Source organism: Centroberyx gerrardi, chromosome 12 (genome assembly GCF_048128805.1).
Source record: "Centroberyx gerrardi isolate f3 chromosome 12, fCenGer3.hap1.cur.20231027, whole genome shotgun sequence".
NCBI classification, from domain to species: Eukaryota; Metazoa; Chordata; class Actinopteri; order Beryciformes; family Berycidae; genus Centroberyx; species Centroberyx gerrardi.
In genome coordinates, this window is record NC_136008.1 from 28,644,104 (window position 1) to 28,657,158 (window position 13,055).

At 42.4% G+C, this 13,055-nt stretch overlaps 1 protein-coding gene across 1 annotated transcript; it reads right to left on the minus strand.

The window, feature by feature from the left end:
- Nucleotides 1-1,025: 1,025 nt before the first annotated feature.
- On the minus strand, nucleotides 1,026-12,690 carry LOC139913913 (pituitary tumor-transforming gene 1 protein-interacting protein). The gene is made up of 7 exons (XM_071902073.2): nucleotides 12,438-12,690; nucleotides 12,106-12,152; nucleotides 11,326-11,434; nucleotides 9,850-9,973; nucleotides 8,501-8,566; nucleotides 4,645-4,691; nucleotides 1,026-1,577 (listed from the first exon to the last, which is right to left on the minus strand). The coding sequence occupies exons 1-7, from the start codon at nucleotides 12,565-12,567 to the stop codon at nucleotides 1,528-1,530; spliced, it is 573 nt and encodes a 190-aa protein (XP_071758174.1). The 5' UTR covers nucleotides 12,568-12,690; the 3' UTR covers nucleotides 1,026-1,527.
- Nucleotides 12,691-13,055: the final 365 nt, after the last annotated feature.

Genomic DNA, 13,055 nt, shown 5'->3' on the forward strand with positions numbered 1-13,055 from the left:
CTCCAAGCATCGTTTTGAAATGTTTTATTCCTGTAGTCTTTCAAGTAAAAGTTGTAGGGAACTGGGAAGCTTTCAATGGCTGTAATCAACTTATCATGCATTTTGCACTTGCCAGGCAGAACTATTGTTCATGAAACAAAATCACATCAGTACGGAAACAAGGAAACACCAAAATCCGATTGGCTGTTGACGGCCGATGACTGGGAAAAGTTAAAACGTGGCCAATGTTTTTTGGGGCCGACAAGCTTGTTGAGCGTCCACACATTGGCAGTTTCCCTGGTCGCCCAGCTCTATAGGAGATTAAACCACTTCTAGTGACTTGATGGCGTGACTGGATTTCATTCTGAAGTTTGGATTTGTCCCTTTATGTGGAGAAGGTTTCCCACAAGTGTCCTTACTGACACCAGAATTTAATTTGGGAAAATCTGGGTGAATCTACAGTGTCTCCATTAGTGGGGATGGGACGCTCTATTCTATTGCAGCCAAACTTGTGATTTAGGCTGATTTAGGTGGAATTTTACAATAAAAAAGAATCTTCCCTAGTGCAGCTTTAACCTGCTACAAGACCGTTCAAAACTTTTAAATACTGCACCCAAGAAACTTATCTCTTGCACTTCACGATCCTCCACTGCAATACCAAAAATGTTGTAATAGTCCAAATTTCCATGAAAGTGTAGTTAAGGCTCGGAATGGCCTCACAGTGTATTAGGCATGGGCTAACAACATCCAAGTCATTACTAAGACAGGTGAGCCCATCTGTAGAGCCATTGGACTGGGGGGAGAAGCTGATGAAGTGTATTCAGTCTCTTCTGATGTGTCCCCTGGGTGCAGCTGTCATTATGACTCTGTGGAGACGGCCCAGCACACCGCCACTGCTAGAGGACACCGTAGCAATCTCTGCTTAATAGTTTCCCCCCTTTCGACTTTCAGGACTAAACAGATACAAAAACTTTCACTTTTGAAGCTCTTCAGATGTCCTCAAAATGATGCTGACTTTTTTTTAAAATGAGCAAAAAACCCCAATCTTAAAAGACAAAAGTTTTTATTCATGTCAGAATACATCTGCGCAATAATGATGATCTTGATTTACGAAATACAATATGTACAAAGTGCAAAGATTGATATGGAAACTACAGTATTTAAAAAATTGCTGACTCATGAAATCAAATTTCACAACACAAAAGAAAATGTGCAGGAAGTCTAAAAACAAGCACAGGATCTGCCTTCCAACACGAAATACTGCAACAGGCTCCCACAACATGAAGAATCAAAAGGCAAAATTACGTAATTCCCATATTTTCTTGAATCAGATTTCGTTATTAAAAAAACCAATGTAAAATGGTGATCTTTGTCTGAATTTGGTCATTCTGGACAACGACACTATTTTTTGGATTCACGTCCTCACAGCTGCAGCTCTGTGGTTCGTGTCGGAGAAGGAGGGCGTCACTCAAAGCTAAAATGGGGAACATAAGGCCGGCTGTGGAGCAGAAAACGCTACCTGGGGAACACCTCCGACGCACTTCTGCTTTACTCGTTCTCGAACTTGCTGTACGGGTGGTCGGAGTCGGTAATCAGACCTGGACAGGGGAAAAAGGGAAGTCAGAGAAAGTCGAGAGGTGAGGGAGGCAACATGAATACACAGAAGCCCTGGTTACAAAACGAGGTCCAATGATTTGTGGTGCAGTGGTTCACCCTGGACCGCTAAAGCAGTAATTCTGAAATGTTTCTTATGCGACGGACCCCCAAATAGTCCCAAATATAGGCATCGGACCTCCATTTGATAAGATTTAAGTTGGCGGTATACTAAACAAAATCAGAGTTGCCCAAAATGTGTGGACAAATGTGCGTACGCTCTTCATAAAGACCTAACTTTAACTTAGGGAAACCAGAAATAACGGTGACAAAAACTCAGAGAACAGCAACGGCTGTGGTGAAAGAGCGACAAAGGCGTCTGAGGGAATCTGAGGATTTAGAAGCCGTTTGATCAGTCGTAAAGGTGCAGAAATCCTCTAACAAGCTCAACATGCCAAGCCTCCGAATGATTCATGTTGAAGAGTCCACCATGAGATGTTAGCATGGAGATGGAAACAACAGCGATGGATGGAAAAGTCTTTTGCAGATTCCAAAGCCAATGTAGCACTTCGTTTTTTTGTTTCCATTCGTCTGTATGAAACTGCGGAAATTTGTTTCTGCAGCAAGTATACTGTGGCCTTGGTAAGATATGGTAAGATTTTGGTTGTTAGTACTGAATTGTAGACCTGTCTACAGTGTACATTGGGAAATGATAGTGCTGTGAATCTCAATGGGATAATTTCTATTGAATTAAATTACAGTGAACTTAATCTGTTCCTCATTTTGCTGCAGGACCCCCTGAAAACCGCTCAAGGAACCCTGGAACCTCAACCCCACTTTGAGAACCACTGCTTTAAGGGAAATGCATTAGTTTGCGTGAAGGTTGTATAGCAGGGAATGTAATGTAGCTCACTGGATTTTGTTTCATGGAATAGGCTAGACAGCGTACGAAAAGGAATACAGCCTAGTCTGCAATCCCTATGGAAGTATAGGCTTCTGAGAGCGGGGGGCCAGAGAAGCAGACCGCCATCCATCACTCTGTCATGTTGTCCATACAGAAAAACCACATAACCTGACATCTTACTTCACCGATGCTACCAGGGGACACACTGCGAACGCACACACACGCGACAGACCGCGTGAAGCCAATCAATGGGAAATGATTTCCTCGCTCACACAATTGAAATTCATTCCACATCAATAACAGAAAAATAACGATTTTCCCTTTATCAAAGCTTCAAAAGGGGTGATGTTTTCAGACTTCAATCCCACTAGTCACCTTCCCTAACATGTTTAAGTTATGCAGCTCCACACTAGGGCAGACCGATATATCAGTTTGCTGACATTTCAGGGCAATACTGGCCTTTTATTACAAATTGGATATGGTCCAATCAGTGGCATCCGCCTCTGATATGATGGAGGTTCCTCCCTGACCACAGCTAGTCAATATGTTTTTATTATTACTATTTTAATATCAGATGTCTGACCAGAGAAATAACTCCAGTGTGTTGTAGGAGGATTTTACTCTGCAGTGAAACCTGCCTCGCCCTGCCTTAAGAAGCTGCTAACACACCTAAAACTATTTCATTAGTATGTCTTTCAATGGAGAGTTTTAGTGTCCCATGATGGTCTAAATGCTGTTTCAGAGGCTTTGTCTGCCCTGACAAGAATACAGTTCTGGTGGAAACACTGAAAACTGGTGCTTCTCCATAATCCATTTTTTGGAATCTTGTGGGCATAAAAATTGTCAAAGATTCTGAATATCATCACAAAATATCGGCAGGTTCAATCCAAAAATATCGGCATTAGCCGTATCAGTGTAAGCGTACCCTCGACATCTCTTCAGAAGCAGATGTCAGATTATGGCCTCCCCTCCCCCCTCTCGTCAGGTCACTAGGGGCCCATGTTAGAAGTGTCACCCTGGGGATGCTCAGAGCTCACATCATTCCTATTCACCTAACAGCTTAAAATAATGCTGTCTTTTCTTCACTGTATCAGACACTGGTCTGATACACTCAATTATCGATCCCATATGGAAACAAGTACAGATTTGCATTTGTGGTTGTGCAAGTTACTGCAAGCAAGCTAAAAGCAGTTTGGAAACACACTGTCAAAGTGCAAATATGAGCCATAATGTCAAACAGAACTGTGAGCTTTATGAACTGAACTTTATGAACTGTGAGGGTTAGGGTCCAAAAAGTCCTACCTTTTGGTGGGTGAGAGAGAGCATCTGAGCAAAATTTGAGCATCAGAGCAAAATCTAGTCAAAGATGTAGTACTAGTTAGTAGTAGTAGGCTTGTGAGAGTTGTTAAGTCAGTTAAGTTTAATGGTAGCAGGTCTTTTACATCTTATACTACTCAATAAATAATAGGCATAATTTGTAAAAAAAAAAAAACAACAACAAAAAAAAACAATATTGAGTATTGTAAAGCATCCTGAAGTTTGATATCATACATGTACAGAGGAGTGAAGTGTCTGAAGTCTGACTGAGCAGAATTTGCCTCTTCATGCTGACAGCACCGTGGTAAAAAAAAAAAAAAAAACCTGAATAGAAATCTTAATGACACCACAGGACTGTGGACTGTACTTTATTCCAGGTCAAACCTTTGTCTGTTGCCTCTGTGTGTTGTGACCTGTAAAATCCTGCGATAGTCATTAGAGGGCTTATATTTGACACAGGGGTATGATAAATCATGCTTAAATTGATTTAGGGAGACTGGAGGTACTGTATATATACGTGGCCTGAATCACCTTGCTTTGGGACAAGGCTTATACTGTTGAATAATGCATTACTGGGACCAGGCATGGAAATGATATTCAATAAGAATGCCCTAGAAAATGGAAACCAATGCTCAAACAGGGGACAATGTGCATCTTGTTAAAACAAGGTTTACATGAAGGTAACAGAAAAGGGGGGGTGGTTAGTACTGTGTTAGACTTACAGATCAAATGAACTACAGCAACTTCATACATCACAGGAGATGTGTACCATGTCTCCCTGTTGGGCTGTCATTAAAGAGGTTGAATGGAGTCCATATGGTAATAAAAAGTAGGATTGAGTTCATACGTACCATACTTCTTGCGGATCTCATCGTGCCTCGCCTTTCTCTCCACCTTCCTGTAAAGAGAGAGTGAAACAAAACTAAATATTTTGAGAGGAGCACAACACTCTGGTGGTTTCATGCCACCAGTGGTACTGCTGACCTTGCTCAGTGTGGTTGACACTGAGCGTTTCGCACCCCGCCTCCAGTGACACTTCTTCCTCTTCCAGCCTAGCCTCTATCAAAACTGATAATGACTGCATCTTAGCTTTGAGGAACTGCTGTTCTTGTCGTTCCATTCTAAACACCTCAAAGATCTACTTCTGGGAGTACCGCTGACTCACGTATTCCCAGGTACAAACAGGAAAAAGCTAACTCCTTACAGCTGAGAGGTAAGCTGGCCATGTGTGGTGTCACCATCATGACTGGGACGATGGATCGGTCTCCGTTCGTTCCCTTTATCCGTTTGTCATGTGATGCTTCAGCCACTGCTAAACGCATTTTGACAAAACTTAGGGAAATGATGCATCTCACCACTGTGTTCCAGTGTACACCTATTGACCCTGGTGGGGGGCAATAGGTGTATATCTTCCACACCGCAAGTTGGAACAACATGAACTTTGGTGCATATCTCCAGCTATCCTTGCTCCACAAATCTGCCTCCAGGACCACCAATGTCCACCATTTCTTGAATTACTGAATACTTGAATTTACTGACCGACGCAAATGGTGTCTGCATCATTTGTATAATCAACCAATATTAGGCGCCACAAATGCCAAAAGGAAAAGACTAGCAGACAATGCACTTAAAAATTTGACCTTTTTCACATTTATATAACTTGTCAGTGATTTGTCCAAGGAGTGGCTGCATCGTTCATGGGGGACAACGTGTTTACTGTTGGCTTGTTTAGGAGTGTCACATTTTACCTCCTTACAACCACAATAGTTGTGAACAACAGCAGCGGCCGCCATGTTTTAGCCAGCGGTGAAAGTGGAGCAGTGAACCTGCCATCAGCCAATCAGCCAATAACAAAGCCAATAATAAAGGCCTGGACGGATGTTTTGTGCTTTGCACCTCCAGGGGCATCAATTCACTTCATCTCTGCACAAAGAGGCGGTGTAAATCAGTCTGTGCTTTATTGCCAGGTAGTGATCTGTGGGCAATCAGGGTAGCTGAGCGCTGCCTGCCATCTGTCCCCCCGCCCCACTACCGCCTTGCATGCAGCTGAATGATTGACAACCTCAACCCCCCACCACATAGCCATGGATCCATGCAACAAGTAGGGAAAACAGAAGGAGAAGGGAACTGGAAAGGAGGTTGAGCAGGGATGAAATCTTTTCCTGGCTTCAGCTGTGGAAATGCTCAGCAAGATTTAAAGGCAACAGAGATCCTCACCACTGGAAGACCTAATAGTGCTGGACTCAAGCAGACGGTCATTTTTACCAATTTTTATCAATGCCTCCTATGTATTTATCAGATTAAAAAAAAAAGGAATTCTTGCTCTTGACAGGAAGAACAGCCAAAGGCCCTCAAAGCCTTATCATCCTGTATTTCATGTATAATACTAAAGTATTACGTGTGATGTTGAGGATGTGTCATCTTGAGAAAAGCAAAAAAACTATCATTGAAAAGGCTACTTTTTTAAATCACAATTTAAACAAACTGACCAATCCATAACCTTTTGAGCAAATAATGACTTTAAAAGGATATCAAAGTATTATTAGTAGTCAGTTGGATTCTTATCAGTTGTAAAAACCCATCAAGTTGCCTTGGGGCACAAATGGGGTGCACTGGCTAGCTTAACATGGAGTGACGGGGTGGGATCTCAGTGTGAGTGAATGTTTCAGGAAGTCATCAAGTCCAATCTCCAAGATACCAAGTACTCTCTTTGCTCTCCTAAATCTACCTTACTCTATCAACCCCTTCAGGAATGAAACTGAAAGGAAACCTGTGCACTGGGGCTATTTCTCTGGGACATTGCCTTGTGTGGGGATAGCTAATTAGCTGCAGCTAAGTTAGGGTTAGACCGTTATATCAGTTTGATGGTTTTGCCTTTGATTAAATATCAAATATCAGCCAGTCAGTGTCATCCACCTCTGATATGATGGAGTGGCCACAGCTATAGAAAATCTGCAATGAAATTTTATTTTCTTTGCACATTTTATTTATTCATTTAGGTGTTCAGTTGTCGATTATTTCTTCTTTTAAAAGTAGTAGTCTATCCCAGAGTTTCTCTACCATTGAGGTGCCTTAAGGAGCTGCTACACCATCTAAATTAACTTTATTATCCTGAGTTTCAATGGAGAGTTAATGTGTCTCATGGTCTAAATGCCGTTTCAGAGGCCTTTCCACCCTAACAGGAAAAAACTTCTGGGGGAAACACTGAATACTTGTATTTTTTGGCATGAAAATGGAAAAATGTGAATATATTGAATATTGGCGCAAAGTATCGGCTATCGCTTTCAATCCAAAAATATCAGCATCAGCCTTCAAAAACCTGTATCAGTCAAATCCTAGTGGGCCCTGTTGATGTTTCCTCCAGACTGCTCTCCAGCTGGGGCTCAGATGAGCTGGGTCTCTAGAGGCCGGGCACTAGTGTCTAGAGGCACTAGCCTTTCCCATGATGGGTCCTAGATCCTATTCTAGCTATCTGGATGTCCCGTTCAGAACACAAACCGCATCTATGTAGGTCACTGCACTAACTAGGACTACGGTGGATTGATCATGCACAGCACAGGAAACCCAGGCTAGATTCCCCGGCATGTGAGGAAAACGCTCATAGAAGTTGGTTAATTCAACTCTCTCTCTGTCAAACACACACACAGTGAACCAGGGCTCCGATGTTCTCCGCACCGCAAGTGATGATGATAAGTCACAGTTACAGACTATCTTTCTGCACGACTGCCCCCGTTTACCAACACATCACCAGGCCATCCTTGGAGGATGAAGGGCCTGGGAGCACAGGCACAAAATAGAAAGATGAGGCTGAAACATTTATGTACTAGAGGAAGAGGAAGAGTTCCTGGGCTACTTACAATGCTACAATACACACTGCTGTATGATTCAGTGACTGGCAGGCTGTTTCTTGGACAGTGGCTAGCACTCCACAGGATGTAGTCTTCTCTATTTATGACCACATTACCAAAGAGCAGCTGCTCAGCCTTGGCAATCCAATTGGGGTCTAGGGACGAGAGTTGAGGAACACGGAATTCCTCCTATGGGAAATGGATTTCGTCTTAGGGCTGCAGACGCACAGTGCACCATTTGCTTGAATCCACACAACGGACCCTTTTGTTGAAGCATTATGAACCGTTTCCTTGTAGCAACCCCCCATGCCGGTTCTGCTGTGATATCTTAAGAGAGGCAAGCACCAAACATGTTGAGTGAACAGGAATGTCTAGAGTCAAGACTATGCAATATGAAAAAGAAGCATCGCTGCGGCAGTTGAATCCAGAATGAAGTGAGGGTGTGAAGTATTGTTAGACCTGATATGTGATATACTGTATATTGGCTTTTTTAGTCAGGGTCGTCCACCTCTGATATAATGGATGTGATGCAGCTTGTTTGATTATATATTTATTGTAGAATTGATCAATACTTGATTAGATTTCATGCAAGTATGCAGGAATATGTATTTCTATTATTTGTATCCTGGGTTTCAGTGGAGAGTCTCAGTGTCCCATGGTCTAAATGCTGTTTCAGGGGCTTTTCCACCCTGACAAGAGTACAATTCTGGGGGAAACACTGAATACTTGACATTTTTTGGCATGGAAATGATCAAATTTCAGGAATATACCGGATATTGGCAGCTTCAATCCCCCAAAAATGAACACTATCAGGCTTCAAACACCCATATCAGTTTGAACCCCAGTGTGACGTTCTTACCGTTCCTCAGCGCGCTGTCTGATCTCATCTCTCTTCCTAGAAAATCTCTCCTCGTCTCTGTCAGGCCTTGAGACACAAAAAGGCATGAACAGAGTGTCAGAATAACTAAGGTTTATATAACCAGAGAATAACGACATCATAACCATATGAATGTGTCAAATTAACTACAACAGAATACAGCTCAGGCAAACATGAACGCTGATCTGCAAAACGCCACACTCGCTTAAGGGATATTCTCTTCAAGCTGCTCACGGAACGTTACAAAAATATTATGGCCGCTATCGCACCCCACTTAGAAAAAAAGGAAGCGTAATTCAAATTCTGCATTCTCTCGAGCGTGACTTGTATCTGACTCGTAAATTGTCTCTGCGGCCTGAGCTACAAAGGAGGAAATTGATGTTCAAAAGCAAAGTGAGAGCCTCTGCTGCAGAAACGAGAAGTGTCATCTTTGATAATTGGATTTGCTACTTTAATGGCAATTGCGCAAACAAAAGGTGAGAAAATAAAATTGCCTGGAGGTAAATGAAAACCTATGAGGAAATATAACTATAGGGTCACTTTAAATGAATGCTGGGAGTGTGTGTGTGTGTGTGTGTGTGCGTGTCTATAGAGTTTGAGGCATGCTCTTTGTCCTCTCTTCCCTAGGATGATGGACATGATCTGGGCTGCTGCGCCTCACATGACTGTCAGTCTGTGGCAGGCCAGCACGCAGTTGATTGACTGACATGACATTTTCATTTTTAAAAGCGATCACTGAGATGCTCCCTTCAGCATAATAAGACCGCCACCGCATAGGACTCCACAGACAGTGGTTTTACAAAGTCAGCTAACATAATAAGGCTACTGCACTTGGAATTGCCTTGTTGCTGAAATGTGCTATATAAATAAACTTGCCTTGCCTTACTATCTGCAGCGGTGGAGACTGTATGTATGTACATTCATGGGTGCTAAACTGTGAGGTACACTGGCTTATAGCAGTTGGTATAAGATTTGGTAAGGGGCATTTGGGTGATCGAGACTGTGGTAGACGCCATAAAGAGTCATTGAGCACACTTTTCACGTGAGCACAGGAGTAATGTTGTGAGGCTATTTTCTTTGTTTCAAGTCACAGTGAAATGGAAAAGGATTTTTTGACAACCCACCTCGTCCCTCTGCCCCTCCCATAATATAAAACCTGCAACTTGCTGGCTGGAATGGATTCATTTTGACTAATCCAGAATTTGTGAACCATTTTTCAACACTTTTGAACAGTCCCTCCCAACATTATGTCCCGCCCCAACATCCTGATTCAACCGGAAATACGGTGAATTACGGAAACGCGACGCCATCTAAATGAATTTTCCTTGTACCCTGATGGACGTCTCTTGCAGCAACAGCGGCAGCAGCGGCAGCAGCAGCAGCAGCACACGATGATGCTGATGAGGATGGTCCCGCCGACCACGCCCATGCCGATAATCAGGGCCTCAAAGTTCACTGGAACAGACAAGAGGACGAGCACAAAATGAACGTCTGGCATAATCAATCGCTAGAAAACATGTCAGTGCATGACTGGTGCATCAGGGATTCATTAAGATGGGAAGCGCAGTCAGAAAACACATTGGCTTTTAATATGAACATGCCTCATTTTGGAGTCACATGATAAATGGAGGCTGACACTTTGGGTCTCTTTCCAACTCTCGACACCACTGCACATAACTTATGTGGCGATGGTGCCACCTGCTGACACTTTAGCAAAACTACATCTTGCTGGCATTGCAGTACTGAAACTACACGCACTCCGTTTCCAGAGAAAACATAACCAAGACATCAAACGAGACTGCATCATAAAGGCTACCAAGAGACTTTGTGTCTAGGCCTGCATTCAAATAGCAGTGTACTACTATGGTGCTTGTTTATCAGTGTTGGGTGGTAAACATATTACAGTAATAATATTACTTTTCCCAGTAACAAGTAGTGTAACAAAATACTATTCCAATTTTATTTTTCCTACTCCAATTGAAGTTGAATCATCTACAAACTATATCCTATCCCTCCATTCTCATTTTCCTCATAATTAGTCTCACACTGAAAAATTGTGCTCTCTCCTGCTGGAAAGTATTCCCACTGCTTTGACGAGAAATGGTAGAAAAATTGACTTTCTCTGCATAGAAGTATTCCCTCTACTTAGATTTTCTCCAGTAAAAGGACAACAAGAACATTACACAAAAACACTTTTTGGTTTCCTGATCATTCACGGGAGAGGACAACTGACTGATCCTGATTTTATAAGATCAGAGAGGATGTAATCGCCAGTTTTAGGCCTGTTGTAAATTAGTTACAAGTAATTGTGATCAATTAGTGGATCACAACAATCCATCTTCTGGTTTTCACTCCCAAGTGTACTTCTTTTTCATCTTTGTGGTGTGCTGACTAGTTGGGAGTTTGGGGACAGTTAGATAAACTATAATCAGCGTTCCCACTGTGATGGAAAATGCCATGACTTTTCCATGATTTTCCATTACTTAGTCAGAGCGCTTTCATGACCTGAAAATGTTCTTCCTTCCTGGTTTGTTCATGTTGTTTTTCCAGTCTGGTGGGGCTGAAAACCATCTAGTGTAATGCATGTGAAACAAGTTAGAAAATACATTCTGATATATTCCTGTAAAGTGAGCCATTGGTAAAAATCCCCCATTATTTCCCTGTTTCCCGTGTCTTGTAAAGACTTTCACTTGTCCTGTGGAAAAACACCAGCGGGATTGACCGAGTTCTTGTAGGACTGAAAAGTGAAAGGGAAAGGCAGGCGTGGTTTATCTATGCCGCATCATGTGACTCTCTGATCAACTCACCCCAACACACTCCCCAACGCGCCTGGGACAGTTTGCACACAGACGCTGGAGGCAGCAACCAGCTCACGGGGTACTCTGTGCAACTGTTGTTGGTAAAACACCACAGACACTGCATGGACAATACACAAACACAAGAATCAAACCTCAGCACCTCATGTTTCTTTTTAGATGAGAATCACTTGTTGAACAGAGTTGACTATATACAGTACATACAACACATATACACAAATGTGGTCATTTTGTGGCAAAGGTCATAGTTGACTGTATCCCCAATACATTCCATTCACTCTTCCATGGTGAAACCGTTATACCAAACTCCATTCAAAAATGTGGTAATTTAATGTTCCCTTGCTTATCTGCAAAAGCACACACATCTGACAGAACATGACTTGAGAGCTTTTAGGAATCATTGGGGTCTGGTGGTAAATTCGGCATAATATAAGCCACAAAGCAGCACTTATTTCAATTACATTTTCAGCTTTTACCAATGGTTCATTGTTCGCTACCGCCCACCACGGTGTGTTTTGGTGGAAGATTTTGGGAACAACAGGCAAACCAATTCCAAATCTTGAGATTTTATTGAAAAAAGTGCTTAGTGGATTACTTGCATGCCGTATAGGAGATTAGTAGAGTCTGTAGTCACGTTTTAGGATGTGCGTGCGTTAGCTAATAAGCAAGGCAACATGAAATAAACATTTTTGAGTGGAGTTTGGCGTGATGTTCTAGGTCAGGGTTTTATCAGACACACATCTTGGACCTGAACTTGTTCCTGGCAATTACCTTGGCGTGTTTGACACACGAGTCACACTCTGAGTAGGCAGTGCAGGCTGTAAAGAAAGATAAACCGACATTTAGCTTCTCAAAGAGTTGCTGGCCTGACTGAAATAAAAAGCCATGATGGTAGGTCAAGAATAGCGACCAGCTGTGGTTGCTGACTCTGTTGACATCCAGCCGTGATAAATCATATTAACTGGCACTAATATTTACTTGCGGTCACGCGGTGTATGTTATCTTACTCAATTATTAAAATACAAAGTTATCTGTAAACCAAACTGCAACTTAGGTCGTCTGTACGGTACAGCTTATAATTTTGCTTTTTAAATGCATCTTACGTGTTGGTGGTAGAGGAGATGTTTGGCATTCCGTCTGGCTAACGAAGCTACACAGTACGACGGCAGCAACAAACACCGAAGTGGCCACTGTTTGTCTCCCTGTGGTCAATTTATCCATCATTAAAATCATACAATAGCTGGTTAGCTTAAGTCTGTATAAAAATATACTTTGCTCGTCGACAATAGCCGCTACCCTTTATACGACTACGCTCTGTACTACGCTACTTGACAACTGAAGCTTTTTGATTTTGTTACTGTTACTTCCTGGTGTTCCGTGGTTAGCGCGTTTGGTAAAGTCTGGGCAGCCCGTGCAGGAGGAGTTTAGACTATCAGCCATTGCGTTCATGTAAAAGGCAAACCACCGCTCATTCGGTTTCACTGGTATATTGAAACATATGTACCCGGTTATCCAGGCGCTGCCTAGGTTGCCAGATTTCTTTGATGTTACCCCCCTATTGGTTGCGATGTTTTGCTCTTGTTTATTATATTTTTGCAGAGTCTTGGACTGATATAGGATGGATAAAAATAACATTTCAGGAAAAGGCATCCTCTCTAACTTAACTTTTGACCATTACGGACTTGGTCTTCTTGGTGTTCTAAATTCTAAACTCTTTTTAT